Below are 15,013 nucleotides of genomic sequence, written 5' to 3' on the forward strand. Positions count from 1 at the left end.
GATACCAATGGAACTGAACTGATGGTTCAGAAACAGACACTCACATTTGTGGTCAAGTGATTTTTGACAAGCCTGTCAAACCAACCCAACTCAGGCAGAACAGTCCTTTCAAGAAATGGTGTTGAGAGAACTGGATATCCATAGCCAAAAGAAGTAAAGAGAACCTTATTCACACTATACAAAAATTAACTCAAAATGGATCAAAACCCGAATTATAAAGGAACCATAAAGCTTCCAGAAGAAAATGTAGGAAAACTTCATCAAGACCTAGTGGCAGGTGGTGGATTTTTAAAGGAGATAAGGGGAGGACTGAGATGGACTACTGACACTTAACGTATGTAGAATTTTTAATTAACTTTACTGTAAAAGTGTGGAAATATATAGTTAACGGTAACACATTACAGTAAGTAACTGCTGGTTTATAAATGGAAATGTGGCTGGCTGGAAATGGTAAGTCTAGGGATGTAAATGTCAATTGAAAGAAAGCTAGAGAATAATCTAGGTACTGAATAACACAGTAAACCCGGAGGTGGATGAAAATTGTGATTGATGGTACAGATGCAAGAGTGTCCTTTGTGAGCTAGAGCAGATGTACATCACTATTGCAGGGCAGTGGGAATGTGGAAAAGCATGGAAAAAATAAAACTGGAGTGACCTATGGACTGTGGTTAACAGCAATACTGTAATATTCATGCATCTATGCCAAAGATGTACTGTGTTGATAATGGGGGAGTATGGAAAAAGTGTGCCAAATGTATGCTATGGACCATGGTCAGTGGTAGTAGTCTGATGATATTATCTCACATCTATAACAGATGTTCCACCATGGTGTGGTATGTTGATAGAGGGGTGTTATATAGGAATTCTGCACATGTGCATGATTGTTTTACAAGTTTGCAAACTCTGTAATAAAAAAATATTTTTAAAAAATTGGCTGGGTTTGGGGAAAAATACACCAAATATAAGATATGGACAATAGTTAGTAGTAATATTTTGATGATACTCTTTCACAATTTGTAACAAAGGTCTCACAACAATGCAAGGTGTTGGTGGTTTGATGTATGGGATCCTTGTATGATGTTATGTAAGTTATGCTTTGCGAATTCACAACTTTTACTACACACATAGTGTTTATGTATGTTCCTGCACAAATGATAATAATAACAATAGGGTGTGTTGGGGGGGGGGAAATACATCAAATGTAAGATACTTTGGTTAGTAGAAATATATTGAGGATGCTCTTTAATCATTAGTTAAAAATGTTTCACAACAATGCAAGGTATTGGTGGTAGGGTGAGATATGAGAGCCCTGTATGATGTTTTATGTATGTTTGCTTTCTAAGTTGACAACTATTACTTATTGCTTATATATGTTTATGTAATTATGTAAATTAAAGAGCCAAGAAAGCAGTAAAGGCTAGAGAAAAGGCTAATATCTACTATCTATCATTTCATATATGGTTTAGGGCCTTTTATTTCTTGAGTGAATTAGAGAAATTATCAATGAGTAAGTTGGTCTAGGATCCTCAAGAACTAATATTCAGTCTATTCAAGAGCTTCCCCATGTCTCTGGAATGAATGATAGGACTGGAGATATGGTCTTCATTGTTGAACACAAGGCCCATGGGCAGTTCTGCTCTAAAGGCTAGCCCAGAAGACATCTTTGTTTTTCCCAGCCTGTGTCCCTTGCTTCTTCTTCTGTTAATAACTTTGGTTTTCCTTTGGGGGTAACTATTTCTTATCTTCTCTCACTCCAAATATCTCAAATGGAGCTGACCACACCTTCTTGCTAACATCAGGGTAATTCCATGAGCCACGCCTGATCAAATGGCCCATTCCATCACTGGTCAAATTGATTAGTTCAGAAATGAGTAAGTGACCAAAGGTCACCCAGTGAGACCCAGTGAGAGGCCTTCACTCTGCTGAGCTAGTGGATATAAGCCTGAAACTTTTGCTGGCCATCCTACCACCAGAGGATAGCCTGTGAGAATGAAGGCAACAGAGAAGAAAGTAGAACCTAGAGATGGAGGGGGGGGGGGGGCAAAGGAGGGTATATGGGAGCAGAGAAAGGGAGGAAGAATAATTGCTAATGATTTTATTTGGACATATCTAAGTTACATGTTTTCAGTTACATGAGCCAATAAAATCTCTCAAAAACAAAACAAAAACAAAACTTACTTCAGTTGGGTCACCAGAAAAACAAAATGTTTCCGACTAATATAGCCAGTGTCAAGGTGGCCCTACACATAGGTTATCTGGTCAAATACCTTAAGGCTAAATACATTATTTTACAGTCCTTTCTATCACTTAAGCCACTTAGTACATTCATTAAAGGTTGAAATGCATATTGAGTCTCTGCTGATTTAAAAATCACCAGCAATTCACTATGGTTTATCTCAATACCCAAGTACTAACTACTAGTAATCAAAGAAGAGTGAGAAATGGTTACTGCCTTCAAGAAAATTATACTCAAATTGGGAAGATAAAATATTAAGCAATTAAAAAAAAGAACTAGCAACAGTTCACTGGAAGAGATTTAACTTTTCAAGTGTTCTTTGGCTAGATTTTTAGGGAAAAACATGGGGGACTATTTTTAGGGAAAAACATGGGGGACTATTAGGGATTTGAGGTATACAAATGGTATTTCATTTTAGTATCTTGGACAGCAGTTCTGTCACTGAATATAAAATGAAGGCCCAGGTATGCTACTACCAATGTCCTAGCACAGAAAGTAGCACATTTTTTCTGGGCGTAGCTTTTTTTTCTTTACATCTGAGTATGAGAGCAAGTGTTAAGTCATGTCAAGATTATACATCTATAAAAGAGGTGAAAAATTTATAAAAAGTAAGGAAGACTAGTTCAATGCATTATTTTCAGTTCTAATCTAAAAAAAAAATCTATCCAACATACCTTGGCTTCAATGCGCAATCTTCTCCCATGAACAATGAATGGCTCTTTGGTAAACTCATCAAAACTATACTGCCACTCACATGTAAGTTGTCCAAATGTCCCTTTGGTGACAAACAATACACCACTACAAAACAATAAAAAAGAACCCCCTTAAAATTGAGATATTTATACCCAATAAAAGCAAGATACACATTTGTAAGAGCACATGGAACATTCAATAAGACAGACCATATTCTACATCATGAATGAATTGAAACTAGAAAATATTTGAACTAAATAAAATGAAAATATAACATCAGTCAGTCTATGAGATGCTACCCTGTGCTAATGGATTGGAAGACTTAACATCATTAAGCTGTCAGTACCACCTGAAGTGATTTACAGATTCAACACAATCTCAATCAAAATTTTACCAGCCTTCTTGGCAGAAATGGAAATGTTAACCATCAGATTCATATGGAAGGGTAAGGGGCCCAGAATAACCAAAACCATCCTGTCAAAGAAAAAAGTTTGAGAATGCGTACTTCCTGATTTTAAAACCTATTACAAATCAGAGAGTAATCAAAATAGTGTTACTGGCAGAACAGAACTAAGAGTTCAGAAATAAACCCACCTCTATGGCCAAGCGATTTTTGACAAAGGGTGCCAAGTCCACTCATTGGGGAAAGAATAAACTTTTCAATAAATGGTGCTGGGAAAATTGGATCTTCATTTTCAGAAGAATGAAAGTCAACTCCTATCTTACTACATATACAAAAATTACTCAAAATGGATCAATGACCAAAATATAAGAACTAAATCTATAGAAGTCTTAGGAGAAAACATGGGGAAATATCTTCAGGATCTTGAATTAGGCTATGGATTCTTTGCCTTTACACTGAAAGTGTGAGCAACAAAATAAAAAATTGATAAATGGGACCTTATCAAAATGAAAATTTTTGCGTTTCTGAGGACATTATCAAGAATGTAAAAAGACTACCTACAGAATGAGAAAATATTTGGAAACCATTTATCTGACAAGAGTTTAATATTCAGAACATATAAAGGACTCCTAAAATTCAACAACAGAAAGACAAACAACCCAGCTAAAAAATGGGTAAATGACTTGGATATTTCTCCCAAGTAGATACACAAATGGTCAAAAAGCACATGAAAAGATGTTCAACATCATTTGCCATTAGGGAAATGCAAATCAAAACAAGAGACGACTTGACACCCACTAAAATGCTACTATTTAAAAAATGGAAAATAAGTGCTTACCATGATTTAGAGATATATGAACCCCTGTACTTTTTTGGTGGGAATGTAAAATGGTTCAGCCACTGTGGAAAACAGTTTGGTGGTTCCTCAAAAAGTTAAATATTAAAGGTGCAATGGACACAACCAATCCAGTGTCCACATAGAAGAGGTGGCATTGGATTGGGAAAAGTGGACATAATGGACAAAGGGTATGGGGAAAGGCAGGAAGAGATGAGAGGTGGAGGCATCTTCGGGACATGGAGCTGCCCTGGATGGTGCTTCAGAGGTAATCACCGGACATTGTAAATCCTCACAGGGCCTACATGATGGAATAGAGGAGAGTATGGGACATGATGTGAACCAATGTATATGAGGTGCAGAGGTGCCCAAAGATGTACTTACCAAATCCAATGGATGTGTCATGATGATGGGAACGAGTGTTGTTGGGGGGGGGGAGAGGGGGGGTGGGGGGGTGGGGTTGAATGGGACCTCACATATATATTTTTAATGTAATATTATTACAAAGTCAATAAAAAATAAAAAAATTAAAAAAAAAAAAAAAAAAAAAAAAAGTTAAATATAAGAAATACCATAAGGGTCAGCAATCCCCTTCTTGTTATATACTCAAAAGAACAGAAAGCAGAGTCTTCAACAGCTATTTGTATGCATAGCAGCATTATTCACAATATCTTGAAGGTGAAAGCAATTCAAGTGTCCATCAACACATGACTAGATAAACAAAATATGGTATATACATACAAGGGACTATTATTCAGCTATAAAACAATGAATTTCTGCACATGCAACAACATGGAAGAACCTGGAAAATTTCAGAGTGAAATAAGCCAGATGCAAAATTATAAATTTGTATGATTTCACCTAAATATGCAAATTTATAGAGACAGAAACTAGAGCACAAGATACCAAGGGAAAGAGGACAGGGGAAATAAGGAGTTAATACTTAATGGGTTTCTGTTTGGGGCGATGAAAAGTTTTGGTAATAGATGGCGGGTATGGTAGCACAACATTTTAATGTGATTAATGACACGGAATTCTATGCTTGACAGTGATTGAGATGGGAAATTTATGGTACCACAATTTTTAAAGAAATGAAAGACTAAAGAGACAATGACAATTAAATACAATACACTGGACCTATTAATGAAGGAGAAAATGCCCAAAAGGATATTACTGGGACAAGTGAAAAAAATTGGAATATAGACAGCATGTTTTATATGGTTGAATTTCTTGAACTTCATAACTGTAAACTGATTACATAAGTAATATCTGTGTTCTTAGGGGAATATACATGGAAGTATTGTTAAAGGAGCATGATGTTTTTAAATACTTATTGTTTAAAAAACAGATCAATAGAATGATATAATAAATGTGGCAAAGAGTTGGTAAATCTGAGTATATGGCTAGGGAGTATACTGGAATTCAATGCACTGTTTTGTATTATATTTGTATTACACTGTATTTGTCCTTTTAAGTTTGAAATTATTTAAAACAAAAAAGTTAAAAACTTTGCGAGATGCAGCTAAAGCAATGCCTAGAGGGAAATTTGTAGCAAAAAATGTCTGAATTAGGAAAACTGAAGTCAAATATTGATGAAACTTATAAGAAACAGGAAATTTTACAGAACCAATAACCAGACAGTATTCTGGTGAACTTCAAGTAGTTAACACTTTGAAATACGTGTTTTTATTACTAAGGCTCCAGGGCACATATTTTATCAACCTACATTGAAGAGAAACTTTTCCAGTCATGTTGAACACAGAACCAACATGTTGAGATGCTTGGGGTTTTCATGAGTAAAGTCAAGCCCTATTACTGTAAATTTCAGCAGGCAAACATAGGGTACAATTTCAAGAAACATAATTAAACCATAGTCAGAAAAAGACAGGCTAATCTTCTAGCAGGTACCTAGTACTTCTCTCCCCTGATTCAAAGATCCTTTATCCTCAAACCTGAGAGTTGGAAAAAAGGAAATTCTATGTGTAAACTTACCTTTCAATCAACAACTAATGTGCTTCCCTTACTCTGAAAAGTACATGTAGCCTCATTTAAAGAGGTCCAACATGTGAAAGAAGACAACTTAAAATACGTGGCAAGATTCAGAAGCTAACCAGCTTGCAACTGACTCTTAATTCTGGTAAGTCATCTTTCTTTCTTACAGACCTCAAGTATAAAAATAAAAAAGTATATTTGTATAAGTATTAAAATACACTTAGATATGGGTAAATTTGAATAAGCATAAAAATTTTCAAGGATATAAAGGAAACAGGTAAAAGTGGTTGCTTCTGGGAAGAAGAACAGAGGGACAGGGTATCTGGGATGGAATGGAGACTTGCTTTTAAATGTATACCTTCTAAAATATTGTGGATTCTCTATACTTTGTGTTACTTCTAAAATAAAATTAAGGTAGTGAGAAACTTTAGACTCAGAAATTAGGTTTAAAAACATGAAAACTGTCTAAGTACAATAGTCATCTTGCACCAAAATATTTATATAATTTTACCTTTTTAATAGTGAGCAAAACCAAATTTATTGACCACTCCTTTCTATCTAGCCATAACTGCTCTCCCTCAGCCACATATTTACTCTCTGCCATCCAGAAATGCCCACCATACTACACGTCATTCCTTTCCCCAGATGAACAATTATAAGGCTTGTGAACACTTGCCCCTCTGAGGCTATGCACCACGGTGTATTTTATCACATATCCTTCTACTGTCTACAGGTCTACCTGAAGAATTGGCTGTAGCTGGGCATATTCATATGGAAATTATCTGCTTTTTACTGTGTCTACCTATGTGGGTGAATATATATGTATTCTAGTGAGTAGGCACCACCAGAAGACTGTTGCCTTCTGGATAACCTGATATCATGTACTTTTTCAGAGGGAAAGGAGTGATCCCTGATAGAATAGCTTTGTGGGAATTTTAGTACTTTTATTTTAGTATTTTATATAATGTTTGTACATGCCTCTGTGTTTATCTGCATGCATGCAAAGGGCTGTGTATTTATGTAAGGTTTGTTGCTTTTAAAAAAAATTTATTTCTCTCCCCCTCCCTCCTCTGTCTGCTCTCTGTGTCCATTCACTGTGTGTTCTTCTGTGTCCACTTGTAGGTTCACTAGGCGGCTCTGAGAACTGATCCTGGGACCCTCCGGAGTGGGACAGAGGTGATAATTTTCTTGAGCCACCTGAACTCCCTAGTCTGCTGCGTCTCTTATCGCCTATCCTCTGTGTCTTTTTGTTGTGTCATCTTGCTGTGCCAGCTCTCTGCGTGGGCCAGCACTCCACACGGGCCAGCTTGCCTTCACCAGGAGGCCCTGGGGATCAAATCCTGGACCTCCTATATGGTAGACAGGAGCCCAATTGCTTGAGCCACATCCACTTCCCTATGTAAGGTTTTAGAATCAAGGCTTGTAGGATAAAAGAACCAGAATTAGCAGGAATCAATGTGACTATCTGAAAACAAAAGATGAATAACAATGGCTTCATCTCATAAGTGGCTGTCAGTTAACTCATCAAATTACATTAGAGAAAAATGAAGCAAGTTACCTTTTGGTTATCATTAACATATCTGTTTTATTGATCATGGCATGGGCAAAATATTTGTACTTTGCAAATCTTCCATTTTCCATGACCTAAAAAATGAGTAAAGGGGAAAAATTGAGAATATTCCTTTGTAATGCAAGTGATGCCTTACAGTACTCTAAACACCATCTCTTAATGGGGGAAAACCATTAACATATTTTATTCACTAAGGATACGCATATCATCAAAAAATTGACTAAATATTCACAAAACATTTGTTTCCTTTTTAAAAGCATCTACATGTACTGCTTTATTCAAGATTCTTCCACTGCAGTCATCTGATGTTAGACTTTTAGAAGATACTGTTATTTTCTTACAAAGTTTAAACTGAACCTATTGAGGTTATTATTGAACTATTATATTATTTTTATCTTGGAAAATATATTAGTGTTTGATCACATCTATATAAAAACACATGTAAACATATTTATCACACAAATCACTATTAGCCCCTGGCCTTACCTTTTCCCTGGAAATTCCTTATCTACTCTACAGACATGCTTTTCTTTGTCAATATTTCAGTTCATTCAAAAGGGGCAGAGATTTTTCTCGACAAATAGGGGAATCTCCAGGCCTACTTAGTCTCTAGAACAGCCTTTACTTGTAAATTTATTTTCAAGACTGCTGAAACGTTGTTCATCTACAACATTGTCTGTCAACTACTTGTTGCTCCAGAAAATAGAAAGATAACCATATAAATGAAATACATGTTTGCCATTTTTATTCCGTTTTTTATATATTATTTGCTCGGAGGATGGAGTTAATTTCATTACCCAAATATATAGTAGGCTATACAGATTTTTTTAAAGGCAAGCAATTGTGTAAATCTCTTAAGTAGGGGTATGTTAAGAAGTCAGCCAAAATGTTAGAAATCTTGAGGAAATTCCAAAAGAGAATAAGAATATAGAGTTTAGAAATTTGTGTTCCATGAAGCTGTATCAACAAACCACAATTATTTAGCTTAGAAGAAAGTTAAGCAGTGACTTCACAATAATCCTGGTTTAGGAAACTGATATGAATAGTCTTCATTTCTACTGGAGACAGAAGTAAAAAAAAAAACAACAACAGCAGAAGTAAAATAAAAACAATACAGATTAACTACATGGGAGAACTTTCTAACTTCAAATATAAAATATTGAGAAAATATCTTTAGTATTTATTGTCTCATAGGTAGGGCAAGTAAACAAAAATACATTGGATTACAAATGTGTTTAGTTACAGACATAACTAAAGATTCAGAGGAATTAAGAATTACATAATTTATAACTACGCAAAAATTTGAAGAACTAGATGAATTATATCAAGTTTTAAGAAAATATAAATTAAGAGAAAGAAACATCAAATACTGGAAGGAAGGGCACAAATTATTTGCAGATGGCAGTATATCTGGAAAAACCAAGCACATAAAAACCAGTCACTTTATTTATTAAGCTCATGTGTAAATGTTCATCTTTTTTATTACTCTTCTAAACAGGACTGTTTCTTCCATTTTCCAAATTAGTGTTTATAAAATAATGTACTGATTTTATGTGATAAAAGATTTATAACACTACTGAGAAAAGAAAATTTAAAAATGGAAATGTGTCTTGTTCTTAGATATAAAAATTCATTACTACAAAGATGTTATTTACCCCCCAGTTTATATATATACATACACACACACATTTTCAATGTGATCCCAATATTTTTTGTTGAGGGGGGGGATGGTGAGAATGATTTGACAAAATGATTTTAGTATTTATCTAGAAAACTAAATGTGAGACTATCCAAGTAAATTATGAAAGGAGAATGAGAAAAACTATCTTAACGCACATTCGTACACTTTATAAAGCTGCAGCAGTTAAAAAGTTTGGCACTTGGCAGAAGTTTTATATGTAGAATCAATGGAAAGAATATAGTTTCCAGAAATTGCCCAAAATGTCTAAATGAATTTATAAAATCCTATATATCTGAATATAGGATTTATGAAATTGAGAAAGCATTTCAGTGGATAAAAGCATATATTATCAAATGGTGCTTCTGGCAGCTATTAAATAGCTGGCTAATGCTGTATTCCTATCTTTCCATATCACATTAATTCCATATGGATCAACGATTTTAGTATACAAAGCAAATATTTTCAATCTTGAAGTGGAAAAAGCCTAAATATATCACAAAATCCATAAACTAACATAAAAAATTGCTAATACATAAAAATTAAAGACTATTGAATGGCAAAACAATAAGCAAATAAACAGAAATAAAGTAAAACAACACAAAAATCAGTGGACAAACTGGGAAAATATCCATCAATATGAGATACAGAGCTAATTTCATAGTATGGAGAATTTTAGCAATTTGACTAAACCAATAGATGAAAAATGACTAAACCAACGGGAAAATGTGTAAAGGATATGAACAGGTATTCAGCATAAGCAAAAATATCTAACGAGTAAACATGGGAAAATGTCCAACTTAACTCAAAATAAAATGCCTATCAATAAAAAATAAACATGTCCTTTGAGTCAGCAATTCCAGCCAAGACATGCACGTAAAACGTTCATGGCAATATTATATCAAAGCAAAAAATCTAAATGCTCATTAATTGGGAACTAGTTGAATAAATTATAGTATAATCATACAATAGAACATTATGAAGTCATGGAAAAGAAAGAGGTAGATCTGTGTATACTGCTGTAAAAGATGTGTAAAACATATTGTGAAAAAATTAAATTACAGAACATAATGAACTGAAGGGAGAAGAGAGGAAACAAATATACACACATTTGCATAAACATAGGAAACTTCTGGAAGTATACACACCAATCTGTTAACAGTATATATCTCTGAGCTTTGGAAAGGTAATTGTGGGGTAGGAGTGAGACCATTATTTTTAACTTTGCATCCTTTTGTTTATCATTGTTTTTTGTCTTTGAAAATAAATTAGCTTGTGTTTATTCTCTTTTGTTCTATAAGCCAAATTTAAAAATAAAGAATACAAATGTTGATATTCTCAAAAACACGACCACTACTACAAGTCAAGTCTTTATACTTCATGGATAATAACCATCTAATAATTTAAAATCCATGATTCAACCCAAAGTACCTATCTTCATCTCATTCAAAGTTTGGGCTTTGCATTTCAGCAGGTCTCTCCTTACTTTTTACTTTTAAGATTTAACTTATTCTACTCTGAGCATATAAGCAATTAAATCAACTTCAGTAGTCACAAGAGTTTCCAGGACAAAATGATAAAAAAAAGTAATTCATGTAATACCTTCTAGAGTCCATCACACAGCTTAAATGCAACATTTGAAAGATGATTGGACATTATGGCCATGGCAGTCTGCTTTGATTATAATAAACTGTATCCTTTGTTACTGAAGTGTTCATTTATTTGAATAAACTTCAAAGATATCTCCTTACAGAGCAAAGTTTTAGTGGTCACTCTCTATTACAAGCGTATGTATTTGGAATAAGAACAGCATTGTAAGCAGAAGCTAAAATATCTGGAACTAAATCAAGAGAGATGCTAGCTTATCAACCATGATCATCTTTTATCATGTTGTATAAAGAAACTGCAAATGCCATGTCTTTGGCGACAATTTTGTTCCTTATTATTTGACTTTATAAATGTATTACAAACATTTCAAAGAATCATTACACATTATTTCAGGGGAAAAAATAAACAATTTTAGACCTGAAAGGAATGTTATAGTTTTTCCAAACAAGTCTTTCTTTACACACGAAAAAAAAGACGATCAGATACGTATCTTAGCCATCTAATTTTTACAACAACCTTGTATAATTAAATAAGATTATAGTTAAGTGGCTTAGGAGTCACATTGTCAGTTGCAAAACTAGGCCTCAGAAAATTGGTTACTTTTATTTCCAGTGCTTTTCCCACTAAACAACATTTCCTCTAATAATGTCACCCATACTTTCCCCATGGTAAATTAAATGTCTTCCATATCCCTGGATGCTGGTGGTTTTTAAAGGAGGTTTTAAAGGCAGCTCAGGCTAGCTGAATTTTTTTAGGTCAACAATGCTCAAACAGTTTAGTGTTAATATTCTATCTTTCCCTATCCCAAACACATGCTAAGAATGCATGTTTCTACTAAAATGGTTGGTAAAACCCTTTAAAGTAAATGGAGAATTAACAAAATCAAGGCTAACAATCACTGTACAAGGCTTTTGCCTAATGACAAAGATATGGCTGAAATAAGGGATTAACAATAGCCAGTACTTTAGACACTGTAGCCTCATTTATATGCTTTAGAGTTAAAGGAAAAATGATTTTTACCTTATTCATTAAATGTATACATGAATCACCTACCATTGTTTGAAAACTATCTAAAAGAAACAGAGAAAAACAAGGGAAATTGAATTCATTACATATAACTGCCAAAATCTGTAGGCAACTCTTAAAATATATGGTTACTGTTAAAAGGGTACTGTTTGCATTGAGAAAAGATGAGTACATAAACCTTAGTTTATTAGATATAAAAAATATCCAAATGAAATAATCACATATTTAGAAATACATGAAAAATAGAGGAGATTGAAGGACAGTGGATTCAAGGTTACTCTCATCCATATTTCCTGTCAGGTAAGTCCCAATACTTTAGAAAGAGAACAGAAGCTGGAAACTACAGTAATGCAGAAAACAATGCTAATAAATATCAAATCCAAATTTCATGAAATAGCAGAGTTTCATAACAAACATTTCTGAGTAATTAAAGCATATTAGGAAAGGACAGTTAGGAACAACTCACTAACATGTAAGGCTTAAGTCCCATACAATATAAAGTGCTATTCATTCATGCAGACATATATTTAAGAAATCAAGTAAAGATACATGAATGTATACTTCAGCTAGCTAAGTAAACAAAATTTCACCAACATCTAACTCATTTCCAAGACAAAATTACTTCAGAGAAGTGAGATTTTTTAAAAAAGATAGCAATGTTGGGGATAAAATGAACATGAAATTAATCTAATTGTACAATAAAGGAAGAGTAAGAATGATATCCAGGAAGAAAATCTACAAATAAATGGCTTTATAGACTGGTTAATTTGAATGATCAGGAGAATGATGGGGCAAAGGGAAAGGGTTATGAATAGATTCAACTCATCAATTACACTTCCTTTTAAAACCAACAAATTACAGGGAAGTAACTAAATTAAAATGGTAAATGCCATCAATTCTCAATTATTTATGAAGTAAGTAAGTGTAACTTCCTTATAGTTACCTGATAAAGGTTTAGGGAACCATTTTGCGAATTCACTTTGAATATGAGAGACTTGAGGGTAAGACCAGGTAAAAGATAGTCAACCAAGCTTTGTGATCAAATATAGTAGAACTTCATTACCGCAAAGCTCAGTGATTTCATATATAATAAACTGGCAGAAGCATGAAGAAGTGCTTAGCTTATTTTGTGAAGTAAACTGATTTTTAAAAAATTACTAAATGTCATCAAATCTGATGGAAGAATTAACCTTTACTTAACCCTTCATAACTTTGTCTCCTACACTGCTAAAGAGCTTTTCAATTGTTAGCCATAGCATAGACTATCTTAATAGCTTAGACAGGCCAGGAAACCAGAACATAACCCTCTGACATAAAATGAAAAAAAGGAAACTATTATATCATAAGAGATATAAATTGTCATTAACTGGTTCAACCAAAAGAGTCTTGAGAGGGGGTAGAATTATGCTCATGATATAATCACATGCACTGATAACACATCATTAATTAACCTACTTAATTCCAGAAGTAGGGCAAAAGCGCATGGATAAAGAATCATGTAAGTATAAAGTTACAAAAATCTCACTAAAGCAGTTACAGGAGAACCACTATTGAACACTTATTGATCCATAATACTATGTATACTAGGAAACAAAAACATTTCTTTTAAAATACTGTATAATTCACAGGTGTCCAAATCTCTGAGGTTTTACTGTTTCTACTGCTTATTAATTGGTGTGTGGAAACTGTTATTGTATTTCTTTCTTTTATTTTTAGGAGGTACTGGAGATTGAACCTGGGGCCTCATACATGGGAGGCAGGCATTCAACCACTGAGCTACACCTACTCCCTGGATAGTATTTAAACTAAAATTTCTATTAACTGGAAAGGAAAAAGGTAAGATTTTAAAGACACTTTTATGTTGGCAAAGAGAGACACATGAGAAATTTATGATTTATATAATGGTGACCAAGAATTAAGTACAAACTGGCATCTGGAATAAATACAATACAATCTTTATTGAGTTATTAGGCACTTTCATAATAATTATGTTACCTCATATGTTTTAACTCTAGAAACCACCCAAAGATAGGCACTACTATTAACTCTATTTTACAGTCTAGAGACTTAGGTCAGACAAGCATAATACATGTCCCCAGATTATAAAGCTAGTCAAAGGAAGAGGCTGGAATGGACTCAGGTTTACTTGGGCCAAAAATCCAGGCCCTGAGCCACAGGGTATTGCTGTATCTCAATTTTTATTACCAAAATAAGTTAGCACAGTACTATATATATTTTAGTCAATGCAGTGGGATCCCATTTTAACAGCTCACTGGAATATTGATTCAGATTTTCCACCAGCTGTATCATACCTCTTGCAATGCTTCTATTTCATGTAATAACTAGAGATTGTTATCTCTTTGGAAGATGGGGAATGTCTTATACATCTCCGGAGTCCAACGATTCTTACAGTCTTGCATGTAGCAAGATCTGATATAGGGCTGGCCTCTAAAGTGGCACCTCAACCACTGTAATAATAACCCTCACTACTATTATAAACTCATGAGGGATGAGCAGGAATCTTGACTGCTCTCTTCAGGATGTAACCCTAATATCTAGAAGAGGGTCTGATACATAACAGGAGTTTAATGAATACTTGCAGAATGAAATTTTCTTTGTATTCATACAAACTATGCTATTAAATCGAGCCAGCAAAATTTCAATTATACCTATATAATTAAGCACTTTGCGCTTCTGGCAATTTTGTATTTCAAATTTGACTGGCAATTTATTATAGAAAGGTTAGCCTTACATCAAACATATAGCTTCCCATATTTATATTCCAATACTGTAACTTCATGAGATCTCTAATTAAAATGACTGCCTCAGACTCAAAATGCCACCAAATGTCTACATGTGTATTTCTCCACAATATTTTCTATGGAGCTCTTTAATCATCAGAAGTGAATAGGGTATTAATTTCATTTGAATTTATAACTAAAGACTGTTACCTAACAAAAAAAGTATACATA

General features: G+C 33.9%; 1 protein-coding gene across 4 annotated transcripts in view; it reads right to left on the reverse strand.

Annotated features, from left to right (window-relative positions):
* The window catches only part of VPS13A (vacuolar protein sorting 13 homolog A), a 293,093-nt gene that overhangs the window by 10,949 nt on the left and 267,131 nt on the right, over nt 1-15,013 (reverse strand). For 2 of the 4 annotated variants that reach the window (XR_011649379.1, XM_058301627.1), the window contains 2 exons: nt 7,718-7,803; nt 2,911-3,034 (listed from right to left, as the gene is read on the reverse strand). Coding sequence is in view for 1 of the 4 variants with exons in the window: in XM_058301627.1 (XP_058157610.1) it covers nt 2,911-3,034; nt 7,718-7,803 (210 nt within the window). In the remaining 3 variants the exon portion in view is untranslated. Of the gene's footprint in view, nt 1-2,910; nt 3,035-7,717; nt 7,804-15,013 lie in introns of those variants that run through there. The other 2 variants (XR_009186770.2, XR_009186769.2) reach the window with 1 other exon arrangement.

Source organism: Dasypus novemcinctus, chromosome 8 (genome assembly GCF_030445035.2).
Source record: "Dasypus novemcinctus isolate mDasNov1 chromosome 8, mDasNov1.1.hap2, whole genome shotgun sequence".
Classification (NCBI taxonomy): domain Eukaryota; kingdom Metazoa; phylum Chordata; class Mammalia; order Cingulata; family Dasypodidae; genus Dasypus; species Dasypus novemcinctus.